General features: G+C 48.6%; 2 protein-coding genes across 3 annotated transcripts; one reads left to right on the forward strand and one right to left on the reverse strand.

Moving 5' to 3' along the window:
• Positions 1 to 300: 300 nt before the first annotated feature.
• LOC122165656 (derlin-2-like) lies at positions 301 to 4713 on the forward strand. Of its 2 annotated transcripts, none has more exons than XM_042828886.1 (7): positions 301 to 410; positions 525 to 590; positions 1043 to 1116; positions 1469 to 1562; positions 2614 to 2809; positions 3260 to 3350; positions 4055 to 4713. In XM_042828886.1, the coding sequence occupies exons 1-7, from the start codon at positions 318 to 320 to the stop codon at positions 4161 to 4163; spliced, it is 723 nt and encodes a 240-aa protein (XP_042684820.1). In that variant the 5' UTR covers positions 301 to 317; the 3' UTR covers positions 4164 to 4713. The 2 variants fall into 2 exon arrangements, with proteins under 2 accessions (XP_042684820.1, XP_042684821.1); XM_042828887.1 differs by having other exon boundaries at positions 528 to 590.
• Positions 4714 to 6822: 2109 nt separating this feature from the next.
• Positions 6823 to 16888, reverse strand: SMARCB1 (SWI/SNF related, matrix associated, actin dependent regulator of chromatin, subfamily b, member 1). The gene is made up of 10 exons (XM_042828885.1): positions 16719 to 16888; positions 15489 to 15600; positions 14945 to 14974; positions 14138 to 14267; positions 13435 to 13572; positions 13072 to 13199; positions 12408 to 12574; positions 12028 to 12218; positions 8105 to 8236; positions 6823 to 7191 (listed from the first exon to the last, which is right to left on the reverse strand). The coding sequence occupies exons 1-10, from the start codon at positions 16809 to 16811 to the stop codon at positions 7152 to 7154; spliced, it is 1161 nt and encodes a 386-aa protein (XP_042684819.1). The 5' UTR covers positions 16812 to 16888; the 3' UTR covers positions 6823 to 7151.
• Between the last annotated feature and the right edge of the window lie 76 nt (positions 16889 to 16964).

The raw sequence follows: 16964 nt of genomic DNA on the forward strand, positions 1-16964 counted from the left end.
TGTGGGGGCGTGACCCTCTGCCCCGCCTTCCCTCAGCCATCAGCCAATCGCACCGCCCCACCTCCTCCGGCGTCCCTCGCTCGCCCCGCCTCCAGGGGGCGGAACCCCAGGGCGCTCCCCCTCTCGGCCTGTCACCGTCCGCAGCGGGTCCGTTCCGGGTTGGAGGCCGAGGGCATGAGGCGCGCTCCGATTGGCCAATCCTCGCCGCCCGTTGCGTCAGGATTGGCCTAGCGCAGCTGGCGGGGGCGTGGCTTCGGCGGCTCGCGGGGGTGCTGTTAAAGGCCCCGCGGCGCGGCCGGGTGCTGTCGCCGTGCGCCATGGCCTACCAGGGCTTGGCGCAGGAGTACCTGGGCATGCCGGCCGTGACGCGCGCCTACACCACGGCCTGTGTGCTTACCACCGCCGCCGTGGTGAGGGCTGGGGGAGCGGGCACTGGGGTGCTGTGCTGGGGAGGGTGCGGGGTGGCTGGCGCTGCTTGCCTCGCGAGCGGCAGTGGTGGCAGCTGCCCTGCTTGTGTCTCTCAGCAGCTGGAGTTCATCACCCCCTTCCAGCTGTACTTCAACCCCGACCTCATCTTCAGGAAGGTCCAGGTGAGGCCTTGCCCAGGGGCACGGGGCCCTGACTGCGTCCGGAGGGGCTGCTCTGACACTGCAGGAGCTGCCTGCTAGCCCTGCATCGCCTTACTGCAGGATGTAGCTCTCTCCTCCCGGCCTTCCCCTGCTATACACCATCCTGCCTTTCCCTTTTCCATAGATCAACCCCACCTCATCCCCTGCATCCCTGGGTGAGGTCCTTAGCAGCTGTGCTGGGGCTGGGATAGCTTTGCTGTGGTGTGGAGTGAGCAGTCACACTTAGTCTGGGTGCTGAACTGTGCTTGTCCCACCCTGAAACAGAGCCATCTGGGCCGGTAGAATGTGTGTGGGGTGGGGGTCCATGTGTAGGTGCAGCTGTGTGGTGGTAGGCTGACCTTACTGCACGGGGCTACTGTCCATATGATCAGAGAGAGCCACCTGCCTACCCTCTGTTCTCTCTTCTCTTTCAGATATGGAGGCTGATCACCAACTTCCTCTTTTTTGGGCCCCTGGGATTCAGTTTCTTTTTCAACATGATATTTCTGTATCCTTTGGTCTCAGTAAGGCTGTCTGCTCCCTTTTTGGCTCAGCCGTGACGCCCTGTCCCTCCTCCCTCCACACTGCCCTGTCACGCAGCACCCTGGGGTTGTTCCGTGGGTGGTGGCCCTGCTCGTGGCCTCTGCTGTTCCACCTGCTAGAGGATGAAGCTGCTGCAGCAGATGAGTAGCAGCACCACAGCTACCTCAGTGGTGTGAGACTCTCTATTCTGCTCTGGTGCTTGTAAAACTGCTCACTGCCTCCTGTACTTGCAGCTGACTGTTCCTCATGAGGCCTCGCTGGGGATCAGGCAGGCAGCTGTTAATTTCCTATACCCCTCCTTTCTCTCCTGCTCTCAGGTACAGGTACTGCCGCATGCTAGAAGAAGGCTCCTTCCGCGGAAGGACGGCTGACTTTGTCTTCATGTTCCTCTTTGGAGGGTTTCTCATGACAGTATCCTTTTGAGCAGGCTGAGGCCCTCCGGGCTTTTCTGAGATGCTCTGAGTAGCATGGGGCTCATCTGCCAGCTGTGTCTCACACTGCTGCATGTGATCTGTGGGCCAGGTCAGCCGGCTGGGGAATCCCAGCACCATGGGCTGCAGGCAGGGAGCCTCACTGTGCCCCTGGGCCTGCACTCCTTGTGTCCTGTGGGCCTGAAGGGTCTGCTGGGCTGGGATGGCTGGAGCCTGGCCTGAGCCCAGCCAATGTGTGTGGAGGAGTGGAAGCAAGCCAGAGGAAGAGCTTCTGGTATTTGTTGTGTCTGCGAAGCACTGATGCACCTGGCGTGGGAAGAGCTGCCTAATCCCAGGGGCAGAGTGACACCATCTGAAAGCTCTACATGAAGGGAAGCCTCTTGCTCAGCTCTGTGAGGAGCCGTCCAGCTGAGCCAATGACAGTGGCAGGGCTGAGGGTGAAGGGCTGCTCAATAGGTGTGAAGAGAGTAAGGAACTGAAGTGGGGGATGCTGAGCTGTGAGCACGGTGCCTGCAGGTCAGCAGTGTGCTGGGCACTGTGAGCCCATCTGTCCCTGCACCTGGCCAATGGCTGAAGAGACTGCCACGTGTCCCTGTCCTAAGTTTGTCTTACAGTGACCGAAGTAGTCTGGATAAGAGAAATATCTCCTTCCCAAGCATAAAAAGTCTTTGGAATGCCTTGCCTTAGAGCACAGGCTCTGACACCATGAAGGCCCTTCTCTGAAAGCCCATTCTGATGGTTGCTTGATGGAGAAGGCCCAGAGCTCCCTGGTCTCCTTTGGTTGTAGCAAGGACCTTACGGAGCAGTCACTGTAGGTCACTGTAGGTGCCATGCAGTGTCTTGCTCTGGGGTGCATGGAGGGAAATAGAGTGTGGGGGAGCATCGGTGCACCTCAACCAGCTCAGGAAAGACTTGGTGGCATGGGCAGCATCTTTCATGCCAGTTAGCTGAAATTTCCTGGCTGCATACATCCTGTGCTGCCTGGAGATGGTGTGCAAGGTTGGTTTTTTCCTTGACTCCGTAGTTTGTAGCTATTTGGTCTCTTTGCCAGCCTGTTTTTCCTGGGCCAGGCTTTCACCATCATGCTGGTGTATGTGTGGAGTCGCAGGAACCCTTACATCCGCATGAACTTCTTCGGGCTCCTTAACTTCCAGGCCCCTTTCTTGCCCTGGGTCCTGATGGGCTTCTCCCTGCTCCTGGGCAACTCCATCATTATTGATTTGCTGGGTAAGTCAGAGCTGGTGAGTAGAGGGGCACTTTGCAGCCGTGGCATTCTTCATTCTGCTGAAGCTGTCTTGCTTTCATCTTATTTAAGGCTGTGGGTGGCTTGATGTGAGCTGGCTGAGTCTGCTGCCCGGCCAGGCTTGGGGCTCAGCTCAGCACCTTGTATCTTGCTGCATCTTAGCCAGAAGCAGCAGCTGGGTGTGATGAGCTCAGTGTGATGCTTGGGCTGTGCGTGGTCTCCTGGGCATCTGGCTCTGCCCTGCCTGCCTCTGCGCCCATGTAAAGCATGACCACAGCCAACAACCTGGCTGCTGACACACAGTTCAGGTGGATCTGATGGGAGCTGTGTGCTGTAGTCGTCTCAGGGCTTCATCCTGCTTAAGCTCCAGCAGCACTGGTCCAGCAGGCAGAGGAGACACAACTGGGCCTGACCTTGGTGGCATCTCTCCCCAGGGATTGCAGTGGGTCATATCTATTATTTCTTGGAAGATGTCTTTCCCAACCAGCCTGGAGGAAAGAAGTTGCTTTTGACTCCCAGCTTCCTGTAAGTAAAGCAGATTTTAATTCTTGGGTTTACAGTGTTGCTTCCCAACGTGTGTTTCTTCCATAGCAAACAGGTCTGTGGCTCTGTGGGGTAACCTGGCTTTGGCTGTTAGTCTTGCTGAGCTTCTGCTACGTTGTGTTAAGCCACGCAGGACCCACCTGTGTGGTTGTAGCTTCTGTGCTCAACACTTGAAGCCTTTGCTGCAGAAGCACTGGCACTTAGCATGCTGTGTGTGTACAGAGCAGCTACTGGTACCATAAGTTTTTCTAGCTGAACTGGAACCTTCTTGTGGAAGTGCTAGGTACAGGTAGGATTTTATTTTCCTGAAGTACTTTTGTGGTTTAAGAAATTAGAACGTGTTCTGCTTCATGTTAGTGATCAAAGCTATCCTTGAGATGGAGGTATTGTCGTTGCATGTTGAGCTGAGTGCTTGTGCAGTAGGACAGTGGTCACAGCACCAAGCCTGCCAGCGCTCAGGAAGTGTTTGTCAACTCTCTTAGATGTATGATTTGATTTTTAGGCATTCCTGTGCGGAGCTGGGAGTTGGACTCAGTAATCCTTGTGGGTCCCTTCTGGCTTGGGATGTTCTGTGCAGCCAAACCCTGTGAAGGGTCAGGGCATCCTTGGAGGGCTGGGGGTTTGCTTTGTCTTCAGCTCACGTTGTTAACCTGCCTGCTTGATGGGATGCATGTATCCCTCGCCAGGAAGATGGTATTTGACACACCTGAAGAGGATCCAAACTATAACCCCCTCCCTGAGGATCATCCCGAAAACCAACCTGGAGACCAAGACCAGCAGCAGCGTCCACTGTAGCAGAGGACTTCATTGTGGCTGGACTCCTCTCTTCTGGCTGGACTTACGCTGTGCCCCAGAGATCTCACTGGAATAATACCAGTTGCCATTCTGATGTGTCATGCTTCACTGTTTGTATGGGTAACCCATCTTCCTCTTGTACTAAGTGGTTCTGCAAAGCTTTGCACGTAAGAACTGATGAATCCTTATGGAGGTGTTCTAGGGAGAAGGGCTGGAGGTTATGTGATGGCTCCTCAGCTGCCTGGTGGGGATAAGTATCAAATGGGGCATGAAACTGGTTATTCATTCTCTTGCTATTGATGGCTTGCTGTATGGCAAGTTACTTCTGGCCTCTGTACAAAGACTGATGCTCTCTGCTCTCACGGTTGTGAGACATCTTTGTGGGCTTTCAAACAAGTCGTGCACCTTGTCGTGGTGAAGCACAGCCAAGTCTCCTAGGCAAAAACCTACCATAGTGGAATGCAGCTCAACTGCTCCCTTCCCTCTGAGTCCCCCACCCTTTCTCATTGTTGTTTCCAAAGAGTCTTTACATTAAAGTCTTTATTTTTCAGTTGCGTGTCCATTTCTGCCAGGAGCAGAAGCACCAGGATTCTTCAGGACTTTGCTCAAAACTTCCAGGCTTCTTGCTGAGGCTTCCATATTTTTTATTTTTGTGGCAAGGCAAAACTTAGTCTAGTTGGAAACTTTCCTTCCCCTGCTTCTCCCTGCAGTGTGTGAAGGGGATGAGGTATGGATGGAGAAAGGGAGGCCCACAGAAGGAACATAGAATGGAGTTGGAAGCTTGTTTCAGTTGGTGACTGAAAGAGGCACTTGATACTAGTAATAAAGGCAGTCTGTGCATGCCATGCAATTCCACACTTGTGGAATCCACCTCTGAGTTTTAGAAATTAAACACGAGCATCTTAGTAACTGAATTTAATCATTCTTGCTAGCTTTAGTGCATGTGTGCTCCTAGACCTCCAAAATGTTCACAGTAGACCTGCAGCATGTCTTAGGATAGCTCAGTTAACGGCTGACTGTTCAGCTACGTGCTTGCAAACCACTGCTAAAACTATTGGAGGTGTGAGTAACCAGCAGCCAGATGAGAATGATACAGAAGCCCTATGGCAATGGAAGGCTGAACCACAGCCATCCCACTCAGCTCCTTTGCAGGCTTCCCATGAAAACAGCTCAGTAATGGAAAACTTCAACTATTTTTGCTGCACTTCTGTTTCTCTGTAGGGAAAGAACCATACAGGGAGTGATCTTCTAGAAGGCAGAGTGGTACTAGGGGCAAGTGGCCTCAGATTAGACAGGCACCTGCTGTGTGCTTTGTTCATGAACTCCTGCAGAGCTGGTGTTGTCTTTAGGTAACGCAGAACTGCAACTGTGGAATGCAGAAGCAGGGCTGCCCTCAGTGGGGGCTGGTTACTAGATTAAAGAGAAGAGCTGTGCTTACAGGGTGGGAAAGCTGCTGCTTGCTGGTTCCTCATAGTCCTCGTGCTCAAAGCAGCCTGTGCTCATCTTTCTGTGAGCTGGACTCCTGCACCTTGCAGCCTTGCCTCTAGTTTCTTGGAGGGAAGATTCCTACATCTTCTCTGGATCTGGAGAAGCCAAAGTACTTCTAAGCTTGCTACAGAAGCTCACATCCTCATGTGCACTTGTCCATTCTTTTTTGCAAAGCTTAGGGTTACTTAAGCACAAACTGCTAGGTTTAAGGCTACAGCAGTTTTGTTGGCATTTTGGTTGTGTTCCCTGAAGGGGCTGCTTGCAGAAGAGATGCCTGATCGTAACAAGAGGCTGAAGTGTTAGAAAGAACTGCAGTCCTTGCATCCACAAGCAAAACATGTTCTGCATGGACTTGTCATACGTGCAGAACTAACCTTTTGACCCCTGTAATAAGAAAAAATGGATGGAATAGCAATCTGGGACAGGAGTCTAGGCTAAGACTGTAATAATATTATTGCTAAATTGCAAATTTGGGGTTTCTGTGTACTAACATCTGGAAGAAGTTCCCTCCCACCCTGGAATCAGAACTAGCTCTGCTATTACTCAAGTCTAAACATGACAAACTAAGGCCAGAAAGTAGTTCTGACTGCGCAAGCAGTGTGGGTGGATCAGCAGGGATTGTAAAACCTACTGGCTTTATCATAAAGCTCTGAATGCAGTGTCAGGCTGCCAGCAAAATCCGCCCTGTCTGCAATAACTGACAGTTCCTGGCAGAAAAAGGTGGGAACTCTGTCAAAGAGCCGGTGGACCTCAGTAGCAAGGTAGATTCCAATCAGATTTTTTTTAAGGAAGCTTGAATTTTTTCATCTCACTTCAATGAATTTTCTGCTTTTTAAACATCCCAGGAAAAGACAGATTGTTTCTAGGTTTGCAAAATCCAGACACTGCAGTGCTGAGGGAATTTAGCACCCAAAGCAAAGCGCGTCATCTTCTGTGTACTGTAACTGGCTGTGTGAGTAAATAATGACCAAAGCAAAGCCCAGTGCTGAAGGGATGCTGCAGTCTCAGTCACTCAGTGCACAGACATTATGATCTTCCAGCTGCAGTTTTCACAAAGAGAAAATAAACAAAGGAACATCACCTGTCAACTCTTCTACCCAGAAGTGACTCAGTTGCTATAACAGGACAAAGTGTGAGATTCACTACGTGTTCAAACATACTGAACTCTACCTTAGTAGTATGCATTCCTTTTATTTAAAAAGTTGTTCTAGTAGTGCGTGTTGCACCTATACAAAAGTATTTTTACACTGTCCACACACAGGCATAGAAGGGCTCCAACAGCTGCCACAAATCTCAGCTAGATCATGTGCTAATGCAGCATTCTTGGTACGTGGCCTCTAGGCTGAGGGGATGGGGCAGAAGTCAGCAGTACAGGGAACTCTTGGCAAGTGGAATGTGTGTCCCTGAGGGACAGTAAGACCCCTGCCAATCCTAGATCCACGTGGGGAGAGAAGTAGGGACAGAGTCTGTAGGAAGAGCACCAGTGTCACAACAGGGAGTTTACCAGGCTGGAGCAGTGTTGGCCAAGCGTCTCATGCGCCTAGAAGAGAAAGAGAGTTACAGTGAGTGCTGTGTTACAGACAGGTGAAGCCTTACTAAAAGCCATGCTTTTGGTGAGGTTACCATGGCTTTGTGATACTTTTTTTACTGCCCAAACATCCTTGGTCACTTGAGTGCCCCTACCTGTAGTGCTACGACACACCATTTTCAGCTTTTAGGGCAGTTTTGCTCATTAAGTGAGACTGAACCAGTTGCTCATGAGAACTATTCAGACAGTGATAGCTGAGAACAATTATAAATCTGTTAATTAGCACTAAAATATTCCTAGGAGAGAGCCAAGCCAGCATACTGACTGTTCCCACAACATATCTTCTGGAGAGATACTAGCAGTTCATTTGTATTGCCAGAAGCAGCTGCAGTTTAACCAAGTAGGAGCAAGTGTTTTTGAGTACTTGCTGAGCACTGCTTAGTGGGGCTCTATGGTGAGCAGAGCTCCTCCTGCAATGGCAGAAGTGCTCACGTGCCAGCAAACAGGTCAACATTCGTCAGGCTGGAGCTGAGACCTTGTCTGTGCCTAGATCAAACAGCACTTTATCCTACATAAAAGGAATCCTTCTGGCAGGATGCAAATTCACGTGACAGTGCATGAAACTCCAATATTTTTGATGAATGCCTTCCTATAGAAACACTTCCCCCGCACAAGCAGAGAGTCCAAGGGGAAAAAAAAAAGGAAAGTTTGCTTCAAACAGGATATGGCTAAAGTAGACAGTTAAATATTTGTGGAGTAAGGTGATAACAGTTTAGTATCCTGAAGCAGAAGGGTTATGAGTTTGTTGTGGCGTGCAAGCTTGAAATCCTGCCAATCGGCGCTCAGCAGAGAAAAAACCAACATTAAAGCTTTTAACTTCTGTCTTAGGGACGGGCCAGAATGAGAACTGAACGAGGGGCAGCACCTTGTATTTCTATCCTGGTCTCTGATCTTCTTCTCCATCTCGGCATCTGTGAGGGTTTCCAGAAGAGGGCACCATTGGTCAGCATCCCCCGTGTTGCGAATCGCGATTTCCACAGTCGGCAAAGGGTTTTCACTGCAGCAGCAGGGCAGAAATCAAAGCAACATCCATCAGTGCTAACAGTCCGCTCCCCTGGGTTCCCACCCAGGTGCAAGACACAAGCACAGCACTTCAAGTGTTTCAGGCTTAAGCAGCCACTCAGCCCCAGTGAACACCCAGAACAGGGGCAGTTACCTCCTCAAGGAGATCAATTGTTACCAACTCCACAACCCCCAGCGAGGACAGACATCTAAATGACTGCGGCAGTAGTTCTCTCCTGTTAAGGCCATAATGTGCCTGGCCGTCAGGGTTCAAATGGAGTAAGCACAGGCAACATTCAGATCAGTTTATTAATGTGGGGAGGATGTCTCCCAGAGCAGCAGCTGAGCAGGGACTGTTAACAGGCTCTTCACCTAGCTTTGCCATTCTGCAGCTCTTACTTCCTAGCTGTAGTCTGCCTAGTGCAGCTCCAGCAGCTCTTCCCAGCATGTCAGGCTTTCAGGGAGCATGACAGGATGGGAACCTACAGTGGAACAAGGACTTTCTCCCCACTGCCGTGGCAAAAGCTCTTTCTTGAGGACCTGCTGTTGTAACCACAGACTGTGATTAATCCCAGCACAGAAACACAGGGCTGTCACAGATCACAAGATTGCTCATCAGAGATCTGTCTGCCCTGAACAGCTGCATTATCACACGCACAGCAATGTTTACTCCTTCACTAGTGACTTTTCAGCAAAAGTCAACAGGAACTTTACAGGAGTAGCTTTCCAAACATTGAGGGTGGAGCTGGAAGCTTAGCATAAATACAAAGGAGCCTCAGAATGTAAATGTTTGCTTTGAATTCTAGAAAGCAGCTCAGCACAAGTGTGTGTGTGAATATGTGTGTGTGAATGTGTGTGAGCCCTCACACAGGTGTGTGCAGATCCCAGGGATGTGCCCCCACCAGGATGCCAGCACTGATGCTCAGCCACCTCATTCACAGGAAGGGACTCTGGTGGGCACCATGGGAGCAGACAAAGTCTGCAGCAAAGCTGTTAAAAGAAAAATGAATCCAATGCCTTTGGTATCTGATCCAGGGAGGAAACTTTGGTCAAATCCACTTCCAGTATTGCTGATATCCACTAAAGCAACACTTGAAGCCAGGAAATTCATCTTAGCCACAAAATGCTGCAAATTCCAGGCTAACTGCTAGATCCTGACTTAAGCATGGTAAATGAAGTTGAAACCATGCTATCAGCAATGAGCATCCACTGGAATTAAATAGGGGCCGGAAAGCCAGCTCACGAGCATTGCTAATGCAAGCCAACTCAGATACTGCATTTCTGTAGGGCAGAATTAGAGAAAATGAAAAATCCTCCCTCATCTCCTAAACTTCCTCGTAGGACAGCTTCCCCCTCCTTTATTTTTTTAAACAAGAGGTGCTGGCAGAATGAGTGAAAGGCACTGTCAGCTGCAGCATTCCCAGTGGAGCACTGCACTGCTTCTGCTGGGGCAGAGCCTCTGGCAGCAGCATCACGGGCACAGCAGTGCAGCCAGGAGGGCAGGGAGGGGTCTTCCTCTGCAAAAGGCAACTCGTCAGACATACAAGTTATTCTGGTTTTGAAGGCAAAAGCCTGGGTATGAAACACTGTGTGCTGCCCTTAAAAACATCTCAGCACCGAGGCAGGAAATGTTCAGTACACCATCACCCTGAAAACGACAACTGCATCAGTTACCAACCGCTTCCAGTCCTGTCACTTCCAATGGGTTCTCAGGCTCCCCTTGTTTTGCAGAGAAGCCAGCTGGAACAACTGTCCTGGAGTTCATCAGCTGAAGGACAGTTTCACCTCTCCCTCTGATGACTAAGAGGCACATGACTTCTCAAATCTCCGATTCCTGGAGATTTTAAGGTTCTTTTGATACATCTACAGCACTCTTTCCTTACATCGTCAGAATAACTTTGGAGCAACCATCGCTCCTGTGGTTTGGGAATTCAGGAACTAACCAACCACAGAACCCAAACATCATTAATCACAGGAAGGTTTCAGAAGTACTCCTTTGCAGGAAGAAAAGAGGGAAGAGGGGGGCATGTTTGTACTTTGACAAAAAAAGCAAGTCTTAAATTAGGTGCTCTTTGCCTCTGAACGGTTCATGGCTACATACTTTGTTCTCTCTGCCTTCCTTCCTTGTTTTTAATTCTCCCCCTTAAAAAATTGCAACAGTCTAAAGGTGGCCTGAAATCTACCTATTTGAGCTACCCCTAAAAGGAAGCGCTCTGCAGTAACCAGGGCCAGATACATGTTTTTACACATGTAAATCACACATGTACAGCAGCAGGGAAGAAGAGGCAGCACTAGAAGCATCACATTGCCACTGACTGCCCTCCAGGTTCCCACCAATTCTCAGCAACACGTACCCTCTGCTCTAGCAGTTTCATCTGGTCCCACACAGATCAGCAAATATCAATCTACTGTCACAGATAGCAAGGTGGAAGTCAACTCCCTCGCTCCAAGAGAAGAGTTTAACTTCCATATGAACCACATTAGGGATTAGCTGCAAGCTTCCTCAAACTGACCTCTACAAAACTGGTGCCAGCAGCACCTTTCTCCCACCTCTGCAATACATCACTTGCTGAACTCTCAAACTTCCTTAAGTGTCACCGTGGCCTGAGGTCAAAAAACCCAGCAGCACACATTAAGGAACACTTAACAGACTGCAAACTCAGCAACGTATGGAGGATAACATCCCTACAGTAAATTGCCACGGAACGCTGCACAGCACAACTGGGAGTAATTATTATTAGGAGACAAGTCAGAAAAGCTGATTATTCAAATCTGACACTGCTGCATTCCAGCTATGAAAATGGCCTGTGATCAACCTCAACTTCAGCCAGGGTAGAGAGCTGTGGTGTCAGTCAGCTAAGGCTCAGAAGGCCAGACCTTGGCCCAAGTCAGGCAGAGCTGATGAGACAGAAACGTATCTGAGGATCATCATGTGCAGACATTAGAAGAAGGCACAAGGTATTCTGCCACTGTCAATTAGAACAGCCTTTCATTCTGTGGCAAAAGCTGATTTCATTGATATTTGGTCGTGGGATGTATTACACCCACCACAAGAAGATCTCTGAGCAAAAACACAGGCTGGTTGAGAGGCACCAGGATGTACTACAGAACAAAAGACACCAGGCACTAGATCAAAATGCTTCATTGCTTCACCAGGCAGCCAGCAACAAGCAAAGGGCCACGCCTGAGCAAGACCTGACTGCAGACACATCACTAGATACGTTTAGAGTGCTTTGGTTAGATCCACAACTAACGTTTCTGCTATCCAGAGGAGCCCATCCATTTCATACAAGCAATACAACAACTCTTACAGCTCACCACGAACACCTCCCCCTCTTGTGATGTGACTCAATTGTCACTTCACAACAGACAACCACCCAAAGCAGTGGGAGCAATGAAACCACCTGAACTGCTAACCTTGCACAAGCACTGGTCTTTAAATGACTCCAGATTAGGGGATTGCCAGTCGATGAAACATACAAAAGGATGTCCAAGAAATAAAAAAATCTTTACCTGCACCCTACTTCTTTTTCATCTAATAAACTGGTTTAAAAGGAAGACAGTTGTATGCACTAGTGGGCACATGAACATGAGAAATCAAACACTTCTGCTATAGAAAAATAATTCCAGAACTATAGAGATATAGTGTAGTATATATACAATCCATGAGAACCAGTTTCAAATTAAGCTTTCTACACTGCATCAGCTGTTCAAGATTCATGGGTGCTAGCAGCCATGAAGTTAGAACATGCATCTACACCCACCCAGAAAGATGACAGTTTGTACCTGAAGGCGTATGTCTTCTGATGCCAGCTCAGCTGTCCCCGGATGCTGTAGGCAATAGTAGTGACAAACTCCCCACCCAGGCCAAGCTCTGAGCACAGCTTCAAGGCAAACTTCTCTGGTGAATTCTCCTTCTCTGACATGTCCCATTCAAACTGGTCTACAAGGGAGATGTTCCCTACATGGATGTTTAGCTGGAGACAAGGGAAGAAACAAGTCATTCATTTCTCAAGGACAAAATCTAACCTGGACACAGGACTGGAATTAGGAACTCCTAGTTTTGATGGAAGTCCTTGTACTATTTTTCCCCCATAAAAAAAAAAAAAACAACCTAGAGAAATGCAAACGGTTCAGCTCTCATTCCAGTGCCCCCCTGTCCTTACCTTAATAATAACACGTTGGTCTGACTGATCCTCCAGGATGCTGTCAGTTGGGTACGATTCGATCTGTTGTCGGATGGCAGAGGCAATAGCAGGGACAAAGGTCAGAGGATTCAAATCCAGGTCATCACAAAGAATCTCTGAGAACATTTCTGGGGTCATCAGCTTTTCTGATACAGAATAAGAACAAAAAGACTTATTTCTCAGCCACCAATATCTGCCACTTACAGAATACCCAAGTTAAGATCTTTGCCTGAAGAAGGGAATCACCTTTTGCTGTTACAACAGTGCTTTGTTCTGGGGTTGCACACATGTACACACTGACTTGACTTTCTTGTTTCACAAAGAACGCAGCAACGGTCTATTAATTAATTAAATACACATTAACTATTTAGTATTAATCTTGGCTGACATTTCCATTAGGCTGCTGAACTGATTAAGTGGATGAGAACAGGCCTAACTTTTCAGATTACAGCATCCAGGAATTACTGCAACCCGTGGAAGTGTCAGGGATCTGCTAAGAGCCATGAGAGCTGAAGGACACATCAAAGTAGAAGAGCTTTAGAGCTCCTCCTTTATGGGGCAAAGACTTGCTTGTTCTCTCTTCATATTTGGTGATGAATGCATCTGTATCTCTCTAACCCCAGGAAACTCTCCTCCTACATACCATTCATGTTCCATGTAAATGCATCTCTGAGTTTCTGCCCATCAATTTCCATGTCAAGCCTGATTGGAACCAGAACCTCTGGCTGGGATGCGTTCTCATGGATGACTGCTGGGTCATGGTCATCAAAGCTACAACAAAGAGCAACAATACAGCACATGGAATAGAAAACCATACATCTGGCACGCATAGAAGGAGGGTGCTTTTTACTGTTACCAATCCCTATACTTCAACTCCCCAGTTATTAGACATACTCTTCAACTCAAAGTTACAGGGCTATGGCAACCACTTCTCTATTAGAGCAGCCCCCTGCAGAGAGTCACGTTGTAACTGTTTCCAGTTTTCTGAAGAAGGAAGCTGCCTTACCACAGAGGGAAGGTCCTCTTCTTGTCCCTGCCCATGCGATTTCTGTTAATTGTTGTTGAGCACGGCACTGCATCCAGGTGATGAGAGCTGTTGGGCAGTGTTGGCACCCACTGGTTGTTCCTCTTCGCCTTCTGTTCTCTGGAGAATGAGACTGTGTTAACCTGCAGGCCCTGAACACCACTGCCACTATTATTAAGAATAGTACCATAAATTACGAGCTCCTCCCTAATGACAGCTGGACTGAGAACTCCTATTCCACACTCCCTCCTTCGAAGTCCATTCTCCAGCTCACAGCTATCCATCGTACATGGATCCAGGTGTACCACTATAAATATGAGGTTCATATTTGAATTTCCTGTCTGTATTTACAGAGGGACTGTTGAGAAATGCGACATCTCCAGCAAAAAGTACGTGCAGAGAGTGTTCTCCAAAACATCTGTTACAGCTGGAATGAAGTAATTGCAAAATGAGCTGTATCATCAAACACTAATGTTTTTCTTCCTGTAATATGTGGGCAGCAACCCAATCCTTACAATTTGGAGATCTTCATTTGCCCAACATTGCAAATATCTGCTAGCACAGACTTGCAAGCACCCCCTGCAAGCTGCCCTGGGTTTATACGATTTCTATTGGGACAGGACAGTGCTTCCAGTCCATGCTGACACGTTCCAGCAACTTCATGGTCCTCACCAACACTGGTTACCTGAGGTAGGTGGGAGGTTCTGTGCTGATAGACACTGCCTTGTATTTCTCATCATTTCCATCCAAGATCTCTTCCACTTCAGAGGCCTTTAACAGTGTCACACTGGTGGCTAATGTTGTATATCCATGATCTGTTACCAGGAAAGATGCCAATAATTAACATGAAAGAGCATTATGCAGCCTATGACATAAACAAGCTGAATAGTGAACAGCCCTCTCTGTCAGTGCAGGTGGGACTAGAAAGAAAAAACATTTAAAATGATGTGTTTAAGTCCTCCTAAATAGTAAATAAGCTTATAAGTAATGTGCTTTTACATAAGGGGAGAAAAAAAAATTCCTACCCTGTATTACCCCATACTATCACATCATTTAGCTCTGCACACCTACAGTCTCCCACAGTGATGTAAAATCTCTTCCACAGTCTCTGGGAGGAAAAGCCCAGAAAACTATAAATCCTCAATGGACTTAAAGGTTGGAATTGGAGATGTAACACTCAGTGGAAAAGCGAGTGGCTGAGCAGACACATCAAATATTAATGAAAGCTAAGCCACGGAGTACAAACTCTTAAGACTTGGAAAAGGGGGAGAATCTCAGGACAGAACTTGCTAAATTGCACAGACCATCTGCATCCAAGAACCCATTGATGTTCTGACAAAGAAAAGTTCAGCATGTGATGACGATGCACAATTGGAAGACCACAGGGAGAGATCAGAGGGTGAGATGTTAATACATACTGTAATAACACTAAAGGTCATGACAGAGATTATTCTTGCAGCACAGCTAAGAATAACACAAAAATCAGACTTACATCTTCTGGGACTGTGAGACCGCTGATTTTCTGTTGGAAAAGAAAGAAAACAGCAATGGGTCAGCAGGATATGAGAGGGAGGAGGCTTAAGTATAGAATGAACTGCTTGTCTTTATTATGCCTTAGCCTGAGGAACAAGTTACACTGCTAATGAATATAAGTACTTATATAAGAAGTCTCCCATCAGAAATAATACCAAGGTGGCTGTATTCTCACTGTGGCAGTAACATCAGTAGAAACACACTACAAACTCTGGGAGTTGTAAACATATAAAGTACATGTGCAGGCTTTCAATGGGCTAAGGGACAGAACCACCCCTCTGAGAATAAAAGTCCCTTCTGGAATACGGTGTTTATCTTGAGGTGTGACTTTTGCATTGTGACGAATGCAGCCAACCCCAGGACAGCATATTTTGCAGAACACTCCATCACTGAGGCAACCTGAAGCGATTAGCAAAGCCCTAAAGGTACACAAGCTTCTGAGCCTACAGAGACAGTTCTTCAAGGCAGTCATTTAGTCTGGGAACATTTACTCATCTTCTTACCATGTGAAGATGCCACTATCTTCTTCCTTTCTTCCACTGTGGCCAGTCGTCTCCAGAGTGAGGGGTACCTCTTGTACAGCGAGCCCCGGAACATACGCAGGTAGTTCCCCACCTGGAAAAAGAAAAGCAAAGATATGACCTGGAATCACATTCCATTTAAAGAAATGCTTATCAGAAGCTGAAACAAATCCTCTGTAATGATAGCAATCCCAAGAGGATTTTTTATGTTTTTCACAATATATCAGGTTTGGCATCATAGAATACAATTTTTGGCACAATATAGAAAACACAGCTGTTATCAGCACTTACTTCACTATCACAGAGTCACAGAACCACAGAACAGTCAGGGATGGAAGGGACTTCAAGGACCGTGAATCTCCAACCCCCCTGCCACATGCAGGGCCACCAACCTCCCCATTTAATACTAAACCAGGCTGCCCAGGGCTCCATCCAACCTGGCCTTGAACACCTCCAAGGGACGGGGCATCCACAGCTTCTCTGGGCAGCTGTTCCAGCACCTCACCACTTTCCCTGTAAAGAACTTCTCCCTGACATCCAACCTAATCTAGTTTGATAACAAACTCCAACTCATTGACAACAATCAATTTTTGTGTATTTTTGAACAACTTAACATTGACTTTGCTATATTAACGCAGTACTCAGTAGGGATTTAACCCAGTTGCATACCCAGCTCTCCAGCAGCATCCCTTTTCCCAGACAGCACTGGGATAGCTCAGACACCACAGCCCTGCCCGGTCCTTTAAATCCTTGCAACACGCAGGATGTGATCTCTGCCTCCTCCAGGCTTGCTGAATACCCGCAAAGCAGTTCTGCCTTCCTCAGCACAAGGCTTGCTAGTCAGCAGGATGAGTTCTAGGCTCTGAAAGCAGATTTTTAGACTGGTGCTGTGCTTGTACAGTGATTATAGAGGCTCACATTCCTCGTCGGACAGGACTCATTTTGACCTTACCATCTTTCAGGCCATTTTTAACTGTATCTTTGCCCTGCAGCGCTCACCAGCAGACAGCGGGGAACGGGAAGGCGATCCCTCCTCCTCCTCCACGTGCCTCGTACGGCGCACACGGCCCGACTGCCCGCGGCTCCGGCTCCTTTCAGCCGCACATTTTCCACGCTATCACTGCAGCGAAGCCCTCTGCCCCCACTCAGCGCAGCCCATCCCTCAGCCTCGCCCCCCCTCCTCCCCCTCCAGGCCCCCGCCATTGTCCGCACCTCGGAGCCGATCATATAAAACTCGCCGTCCTCCTCCAGCTGGAACTTAACAGGCTTCTGCCCAAAGGTTTTGCTCAGCGCCATCATCATCATCGCGGCGGCCTGGCAGGGCTCTGGCGGCGCTGAGAGGAGCGGGGCGCAGCGGGAGAGGCAGCGCCGCGGCCTACTCAGCTGTTGCTCTGCGCATGCGCCGGGCGCCGCCCCGCGCACTCGTTCCCACCTACCCGTTCCCGCGCGCTCGTTCCC

Source organism: Centrocercus urophasianus, unplaced genomic scaffold (assembly GCF_019232065.1).
Source record: "Centrocercus urophasianus isolate 14NV4802_14NV808 unplaced genomic scaffold, USGS_Curo_1.0 seq_30, whole genome shotgun sequence".
NCBI classification, from domain to species: domain Eukaryota; kingdom Metazoa; phylum Chordata; class Aves; order Galliformes; family Phasianidae; genus Centrocercus; species Centrocercus urophasianus.

Bases quoted from the DNA above. Each gene is read 5' to 3' on its own strand.
- LOC122165656 (XM_042828886.1), top strand. From the start codon at position 318: ATGGCCTACCAGGGCTTGGCGCAGGAGTACCTGGGCATGCCGGCCGTG. The intron at 1,117-1,468 runs GTATCCTTTGGT...TCCTGCTCTCAG, and splicing joins TTTTTCAACATGATATTTCT to GTACAGGTACTGCCGCATGC. The intron at 2,810-3,259 runs GTAAGTCAGAGC...ATCTCTCCCCAG, and splicing joins CATCATTATTGATTTGCTGG to GGATTGCAGTGGGTCATATC.
- SMARCB1 (XM_042828885.1), bottom strand. From the start codon at position 16,811: ATGATGATGATGGCGCTGAGCAAAACCTTTGGGCAGAAGCCTGTTAAG. The intron at 13,573-14,137 runs GTAACCAGTGTT...CTCATTCTCCAG, and splicing joins GAACCTCCCACCTACCTCAG to AGAACAGAAGGCGAAGAGGA. The intron at 12,575-13,071 runs GTATGTAGGAGG...ATTCTGTATCAG, and splicing joins ATTTACATGGAACATGAATG to AAAAGCTGATGACCCCAGAA.